The sequence below is a fragment of the Megascapheus bottae genome, chromosome 37 (assembly GCF_031878675.1).
Source record: "Megascapheus bottae isolate mThoBot1 chromosome 37, mThoBot2.hap1, whole genome shotgun sequence".
Classification (NCBI taxonomy): domain Eukaryota; kingdom Metazoa; phylum Chordata; class Mammalia; order Rodentia; family Geomyidae; genus Megascapheus; species Megascapheus bottae.
The window spans coordinates 1373326-1381973 of NC_143545.1; the positions used below are offsets into that span (position 1 = coordinate 1373326).

The 8648-nt window shown below is 61.3% G+C and overlaps 1 protein-coding gene across 1 annotated transcript in view; it reads left to right on the top strand.

The window, feature by feature from the left end:
* Positions 1-7023, top strand: part of Prmt8 (protein arginine methyltransferase 8) — a 16901-nt gene extending 9878 nt beyond the window's left edge. Inside the window, 10 exon segments of the mRNA XM_090325232.1 lie at positions 2039-2181; positions 3020-3134; positions 3361-3368; positions 4537-4629; positions 4631-4645; positions 4809-4898; positions 4900-4960; positions 5203-5324; positions 6593-6623; positions 6626-7023. Coding sequence (XP_090181358.1) covers positions 2039-2181; positions 3020-3134; positions 3361-3368; positions 4537-4629; positions 4631-4645; positions 4809-4898; positions 4900-4960; positions 5203-5324; positions 6593-6623; positions 6626-6675 — 728 coding nt within the window. The 3' untranslated portion in view covers positions 6676-7023.
* The last annotated feature ends 1625 nt before the right edge of the window (positions 7024-8648 follow it).

The following is an 8648-nucleotide window of genomic DNA, read 5'->3' on the forward strand; positions in this document are numbered from 1 at the left end:
GAACCTTCTAGAAAGCCGCTAGCCAGACACCACATCAGGTGTGGGCCACCCCACACCATGCCGAGGAGGAGGAGGAGGAGCAGGGGGCCCCGTGGAAGCCTGTCCACCCGCCCCACCCGCGGGGGGCCCCTGTGAGCTCAGCTCTGCACGTGAGACCCAGCCAGGTCCCTGGGACACGGCCTCCAGGGTGTCCCGTGCTCCCCCAAATCCACCCCTCCTCCCTCACCCCCCCCACCCTCATTGAACCATTTGTGGACTCACACCAGCAGGGAGAGGCAGCGTGTGTCTGTCTGTCTGTCTGTCTGTCTAGACAGACAGACAGACAGACAGACAGACAGACAGACAGACAACCACGCTTGCCTCTTACCCTGCTGGTGTGAGTCCACAAATGGTTCTTCACCATGAGGGTGGGGGGGCAGCAGCTCTGAAAGCGGCAGAGAAGGGGTGGATTTGGGGGAAGCACGGGACACCCTGGAGGCAGTTGTACCAGGGCCTGGCTGGCGTCTCACGTGCTGTGCTGTGTGTGCAGGGGCGCGCGCGGGTGTGGTGGCGTGTGTGTTTCCTTTTAACGTTCTCAGGACATCCAGGTAGGGAAATAAACCAGTCCTGTTTGCTTTGCTTTATCTCGCCTTCTTTGGGTCAGTCTGGCCTTGGACTAAGAGCCCCCTGCTTCTGCCCCCTGAGTAGCCGGGACTGCAGAGTGGCCCTGGGATCATCTGATTTTGACGGATGCCCTGGAGACGCAAATGAGGTCGGGCTGGCCTCATTCGCTTTTTTTTTTTAAATAGAGAATCAAAGGAGCTTTCATCAGACGGTTTGTCAATAGCTGTGGAAAACAATAAAGAGGGGAGGGGGAAAAAAAAGACTCCACTAAAAAAAACGATGACCCCAAGTTCTGTCTGGCTGTGTGTGGTGTATCAAAGCGAAGCTGCAGGAGGGGCGGCTGGATGTGCGGTTGATTCCTCTCGGTGCTGTGGCCCAGATCAGTCATTCTGGAGGCTGCGGGGCCAGGCAGGCTCTGTCGCAGCCGGCTGGCCCAACTTCCCGTCGTCCTCAGGGAATTGGGACACAAGCCCGTAGAACGACCTCAAAGTGACCTTGAGGGAGGCTGCAGGATGAGCAGCATAGGACAACCCTGGGCCCGGGGCCTGCAGCTGTGGCCGCCCCAGACACCGTTGCCCGCTGTGCTGGCTTTGACTTTTGTAGAGACAATGCACTCCTTGAATTAACCCTTTCCCATCGAAGCGTCTCCACTCCAAACAAACTGTCAGAAAACTCACATGGCCATCATCATAATCATCATCATTATTATTGCCAGTCCTGGGCTTGAGCTCAGGGCCTGAGCACTGTCCTTGGACTTTCTCAAGGCTAGAGCTCTACCACTTGAGCCTCAGCACCACTTCTGGCTTTTTTCTAAGTATGTGGTACCGAGGAATCGAACCCAGGTCTTTATGAGGTCTTCATGCATTCTAGGCGACCACTCTACCACTAGGCCACACTCCCGCCCATCATCATCATCATCATCATCATCATCGCTATTGTTTTATGTGCCAGACTAGCGCTTGCATTCAGGCCCCGGGCGCCGTCCCTGAGCTCTTGTGCTCAAGGCTGGCTCTCTACCACCCGAGCCACAGCCCCACTTCCAGCTTTTTGCTGGCCCATTGGAGACAGCCCTGTCCTGGGGTTGGCTTTTTAGCACCACGATCCTCGCCTTTCAGCCTCTGGAGTAGCTGGGTTGCCAGGCGGGAGCCACAGGCGCCCCCCTCCCTCCACTCCCTCTCCCTCGCTCCCCTCCCCCCACCCCCCTGGCCCCTGTCTCAAGCACCTCGATGGCTGTCCTCTCCCTGAGGGTTCACGGGGGGCCCAGGCTCCACGTCCCTGGCTCTTGCTGGCCCAGTCCGGGCTGCACCAGCCTCAGGGCAGCGCAGTGCATGCTGGGAGCCTGGCGCCTGTCCCCCCCCCCTCCAGGATTTCAATGCCCCCCTCCCCCATGTCCGGCGGGTCCTTGCCCACAGCGGCCTGGGTTCTTGCCTTACAGTCATCACCATATTTAAGGGGAAGGTGGAGGAGGTGGAGCTCCCCGTGGAGAAGGTGGACATCATCATCAGTGAGTGGATGGGTTACTGCCTGTTCTACGAGTCCATGCTCAACACCGTCATCTTCGCCAGGGACAAGTGGCTGGTGAGTGGGGGCCACGAAAGGCTCCGGCCTCAGCAGGCCGTCCACGACAGGCTGCCCACGACACGCTGGCCAACACAGGGAGACCACGACAGGCAGCCCACCATGACACACTGGTCACAACACACATGCCACAGCACGCTGACCATGACACGCTGGCCACGACACGTTGACCACAACACCCAGGCCACGGCACACTGGCCACAACACACAGGCCACGGACACACTGACCATGACACGCTGGCCACAGCATGCTGACCATGACATGCTGGCCACAGCACGCTGACCATGACACACTGGCCACGGCACGCTGGCCACGACACGTTGACCACAACACCCAGGCCACGGCACACTAGCCACAACACACAGGCCATGACACGCTGACCACGACACGCTGGCCACCACACACAGGCCACGACACGCTGACCACCACACACAGGCCATGACATGCTGACCACAACACGCCGGCCACCACACACAGGCCACAGCACGCCGACCACAACACACAGGCCACAGCACGCTGACCACGACACGCTGGCCACGACACACAGGCCACAGCACGCTGACCATGACACGGCTGGCCACGACACACAGACCACAGCACGCTGACCACGACACGCTGGCCACGACACACAGGCCACAGCATGCTGACCACGACACGCTGGCCACGACATGGTCTCTCCATCCCGGGTGTGTGTGTGTATCACACTGGGGATTTGAACTCGGGTCCTTGAACCTGCGCTCTGGGGTGTCTTGGGGAACACTGGCTGGCGGGGGGGAGGTCACTCCAGGTGCAGCTCAGTCTGCAGTGTCATTGTCAGGTGACTAGATCATAACCTAGGATTTTCCCCCTGTCATTTATAACAGAAACCCGGGGGGCCTCATGTTCCCGGACCGCGCTGCACTCTACGTGGTCGCCATCGAGGACCGGCAGTACAAGGACTTTAAAATCCACTGTGAGTCGCCCCTGCGTTCCTGGCGTTGGCTTCTTTCTTTTTCTTTCGGTGCTTGCTGGTCCTGAGGCTTGAACTGGGGGGCATCACACTTCAGCTTGACTTGTTTTTTTATTTTGCTCAAGGCTGGCGCTTTACCACTTGAACCATGCCTCCGCTTCTGGGTTTGGGCTCATGGGCTTTGATTTTGAAGAGAGATCCTCAGGTCTCAGCCTCTTGAGTCGTTTAGGGTTAGAGGTGCAAAGACCAAAGCTTTAGAAAAGGGAGAGAAAAGCCGGGAGCCGGGGGGGGGGGGGCTCACGCCGGTCACCCCAGCCACTCTGGAGGCTGAGACCTGAGGATCGAGGTTCAAAACCAGCCAGGGCAGGAAAGGCTGTGAGACTGTGATCTCCAAGGAAGCTGCAGAAAACGGGAAGAGGCGCCGGCCTTGAGGGGAAGAGTGCAGGGATGGCGTTGAGGCCCTGGGTTCAAGACCCAGGACTGACCAAAAAACAAAAAGACAAAACAACCCAGAATGTGTTCCTGTGGGAGGGAGGGAAGGAGGGAGCAGGGGCTGGGGAGGCTCCGGCTCCCCAGTTCAGGAACGGGAGGGGGTCCTCTCCTCTCCTGGCCCCACCTCCAGCCGGTCCCCTCCCCACAGCGGGCTGGGCTGCTGCGCTGGGGACAGGGGCCAGCCTGCCGGCTGTGGGTAACCACGCGGGGCTGGCATCTTAGCAGAGCTGACTGGCTTGCGTCTCCCGTGTCCCGTGGGAGGCGGTTATTTTCTCTGCCTCCTCCGCCCTTCTGTCCCCCCAGTCTGTGCCCCAGGCAGGGCCCTGTGTGCCTGGAAGAGAAGAAGCCTGAGATAAAGACACACTTGGGTCCTGAGCTCTCCCCACTCCCCTCCCCTCCCCACCCCTCCCCTCCTCTCTCCCTTCAATACATAAGCCCCCCCCCCCCAACCAGAAGCATCCCTGGGTACCCATGGGGACCTCCAGCCTGGGGGACCAGGCTGTGGCTAAAGGTCGGGCTCCATGTCTCACTCCACTGTTTCCCAGGGGCCAACTGCCAATTTCTCCTGGACAGGTGTGTGTGCATGTGTGTGTATGTGTGTGTATGTGTATGTGCATGTGTGTGTGTGTGCATGTGTGTGTATGTGTGTGTGTGCGCGCTGTGCGTGTGTGGTCCTGGGGCCCTGGGGCTAGGACTCAGGGCCTGGGCGCTGTCCCTGAGCCTTTCGGTTCGAGGCTGGCGCTCTACCACCTGAGCCACCGCTCCACTCCTGGCTTTTGGAATTTGTTTCTTTCCGCCCAGGCTGGCTCTGAACCTGGATCTGCGAGGCAGATCTCAGCCTTGCAGAGGGAGGTGGGAACGGGGCCGGGCCGGGTGGGGACTCAACGGGCCGCTCTGCCCCCAGGGTGGGGAGAACGTGTACGGCTTCGACATGACCTGCATTCGCGACGTGGCCATGAAGGAGCCACTGGTGGACATTGTGGACCCCAAGCAAGTGGTGACCAACGGCCTGCCTGATAAAGGTCTCCGGAGGCGGGAGAGCCGGCTTGGGGGGGGGAGAGCCAGCCTGGGGGAGGGGGAAGAGCCGGCCTGGTCGGGGGGGGGGGGGGAGGCTCCCTGGGGTGGGGGGGTCCCCAGCCCGGCCCGGCCGTGAGCCCTCCAGCCCTGTCTGTCCTGCGGGCCTAGGAGGTGGACCTGTACTCGGTGAAGACGGAGGAGCTGGCCTTCACCTCCGCCTTCTGCCTGCAGATCCAGCGCAACGACTACGTGCACGCACCTGGTCACCTACTTCAACATCGAGTTTACCAAGTGCCACAAGAAGATGGGGTTCTCCACAGGTGAGCCCCCACCCGCGGATGGGGACGGGGACCGGGCCGGGCTGGCAGGGGGCAGGGGCTTTGGGGTGGGGGGAGAAGCCGGGTCCTGGGCTGACATCCGGAACCTTCTCCAGGGCGGATGGTGGGGTGGGGCGGGGGGGTCTGTGCAGGGCCTCGGCCGTCCGCAGACACCGTCTCTGTCTCTCCCTTCTCGCCTCCCTGTGCCCCTGAAGCCCCCCACTTTTCTTCTCGTCCCCCCCCAGCTCCGGATGCACCCTACACCCACTGGAAGCAGACGGTCTTCTACCTGGAGGACTACCTCACGGTCCGGAGAGGGGAGGAGATCTACGGGACGATATCCATGAAGCCCAACGCCAAAAACGTGGTGAGGATCCCCCCCCCCCGGCACGCCCTGAAGCTTCTTCAGATCCAGCCTGCTCCTGAGACCCTTCCAGAAGGAATCCCTGGGCTCAATGGACAGAACTAAAGCAGCCCCGCTCCCAGGCGTGGCCCAGGCTGTGGGCAGCCATCGACCCGGCTCTGTCCCCAGCACAGTCCAGACAGAGAGGCTGTCACTGCATTCCGGTCTCTGAGCTCAGCCTCCTGAGGAGCAGGGACAGCGGGGTGGGTGGGCGGGAGCCACGGGAGCCACGGGAGCCACACACATCGGGGGACAGTTTCTATGTTATGTTTTAAATAGGAGAACTGGAGAGGTTTGGGTTAGCACTTCCCAGAAGGATGGGGCCATGGCAGAGGGGTTTCCCTTCCCAGGAGGGGCCTCACCCAATGACCTGGCCTTCCCACTAGGCCACACCCCCAGGACCTGACTTCCTACCGCAGGCCACACCCCCAGGACCTAACTACCTCCCGCCAGGCCACACCCCCAGGAGCTGATTCCTCCTGCCAGGCCACACCCCAGGACCTGACTTCCTCCCACCAGGCCACACCCCCCGAGACCTGACTACCTCCTACAGGCCACACCCAGGGACCTGACTTCCTCCCGCAGGCCACACCCCCAGGACCTAACTACCTCCCGCTAGGCCACACCCCGGGACCTGACTTCCTCCCACCAGGCCACACCCCTGGGACCTGATTCCTCCTGCCAGGCACACCCCCAGGATCTGACTTCCTCCCACCAGGCACACCCCCAGGACCTAACTACCTCCTGCAGGCCACACCCCAGGGATCTGACTTCCTCCCACCAGGCCACACCCCCAGGACCTGATTCCTCCACTAGGCCACACCCCCAGGACCTGACTTCCTCCACCAACCACACCCCCAGAACCTGACTTCCTCCACTAGGCCACACCCCCAGGACCTGACTTCGTCCATTAGGCCACACCCCCAGGACCAGACTTCCTCCTGCTAGGCCACACCCCCGGGACCAGACTTCCTACTGCAGGCCACACCGCCCAAGATCTGACTTCCTCCTGCAGGCCACACCCCAGGACCTAACTTCCTCTCGCTAGGCCACACCCCAGGGACCTGACTACCTCCCGCTAGGCCACCCCCCAGGGACCTGACTGCTTCCCGCCAGGCCACACCCCAGGACCCTCCAGACCCCCGGGGAGAAGAGGCCTGCTCGCCTGATCTGGGAGGAGGGGCCTGGCCTTGTCCTCAGCCCTGACCCCCCTCCTGGTTCTTCCCTCACAGCGAGACCTCGACTTCACCGTAGACTTGGATTTTAAGGGCAGTTATGCGAAACGTCCGTATCTAATGACTACAAGATGCGTTAGCACACGTGGGCCCCGCAGGAGCGAGGAGGAGAGGGAAGTCACCGCCATCTGCGGCCCCTGTCCTGGACCGGGTGGACGCCGGACTCCATCCCAACCGCAGCTCTCCAGCCTGCCTTGACGTCCAGCTGGCTCACCAGGGCTCCCGTGGGCTCCTGCCACGGATGGGGAGAGGGGGTCCCCAGCCCGGCTCCTCCACTCTGCCCGGGGAGCTCTGCACCCAGTTTGATTGGTGCCAACCAAAACACCCTTGTGGGTTTTTTTTTGTGCCGTGGCTGGGGTCCCCCGCCCCCCCACATCCCCCCAACCCCAGGGAAGGAACCAGACTCCTGTCTCCTCACCTCACCCCCCCCCCCCCCGCCCCTAAACTGTGACTCTTCGGGTCTTCCGAGTCTTTGCATGCTTCAGGAAATCTAAGACAGGAGCCAGGACACGATGTGTCTGAGCGGTGGTGTGTGTGCGTGTGTGTGTGTGTGCAAGTGCGTGTGTGCGAGTAGAAACGTGTGCAGACAGCCTCCATTAACTTATTTACCCACCCAGCGTGTAGGGTGGGGGGGGGTGGGCTTGCGGCCCGTGGCGGAGCCCGGCACCTCGCCTGTTTCTGCCCCGAGAGGAGACCCTCTTGCTTCTGAATAGGAATCTGTTTGTGACTAGCTACCCGCCCCAGCCCTGCAGACGTGTCCACGCAGGAGCTCTGGAACTCTCTCTGTACTCACTCTGGTCTTTGGAAACAAGACCATGGCTCCGAACCTTGGGCGCTGGCCCGCGGTGGACTCCATGGGCACTCAATAAACACAAAGAGAGGGAAGCATCGGACATCTCTGCATTTCCTTGGTGATCTGGAGGGGGGCATTGGGGTGCAGGACAGACCAGGTTCCCGCAGGACAGGAGCTCGGAGGCTTGCCGGCTTCCCTGAAGGTAAGCGCCTCTAAGAAGCAGCAGCAAAGTCAGGGCCAACCTAGGAGCCCCTTTCCTGCAGACTCCTGGGCGATGAGCCGAGGGTGTGGACAGGGGTGGATAGAACGCTCTAGAAAGCCAGGGAGGCACAGGAGCCCTCCCCAGTCAGCGTCCTGCCACCGTGTCGAATGCCCAGGGCGTCAGAGAGCGCAGGCCCTGGCAGCTGCCCTCAGTGTCCGCTGCCCTCCATGTCCACGGCTCTTGGCCAGAGAGCAATGACTGAGGAAGCTGCTCAGGTCAAGGCAGAGACAGGAGGAGTAGGGCGTGTCCTTCAAGGCCATGCCCAGTGACCTGACATTCCCTCCACCCTAGACCACACTTCTAGGACCTAACCTCCTCCCCAAGGAGCTAACTTCCTCCTTAGGCCACGCCCCAAGAACCTAACTTCCTCCCTTAGGCCACGCCCCAAGAGCCTAACTTCCTCCCTTAGGCCACGCCCCAAGAGCCTAACTTCCTCCCTTAGGCCACACCCCCAAGAGCCTAACTTCCTCCCTTAGGCCACGCCCCAAGAGCCTAACTTCCTCCCTTAGGCCACGCCCCCAAGAGCCTAACTTCCTCCCTTAGGCCACGCCCCAAGAGCCTAACTTCCTCCCTTAGGCCACACCCCCAAGAGCCTAACTTCCTCCCGCTAGGCCCAACCTGCTTAAGGCTCCAGAGCGGGAAGGAAATCAACACATAGGCCTGGGGTGGGGGGGTGGGGGGGCATGGATGATTTAGAGGTGGGAGGGAAGAGGGCCCAGTGGTCTCCCCACCACCATCTTGGATCTCATCCACCATTCCTGGGTCCACCCCTGGAGATGGAAAAGCACTAAATGGACACCATCTTCCCCTCCTGGGACTTGCAGGCGCCTGCAGAAACAGACTTCAGACCCGGGGATGAAAAAGTAATGAGCGGAGCTGTTGTTAGGCTCCATCAAGAGACCCAGGGGATGGCGCTGAGGACCCGGCTTTACAGGGAGACTGGCCAGATGGGGAGGGGAGGGAAAGGAGGGAGGGAGGGCAAGGCAAGGGTGGGGAGG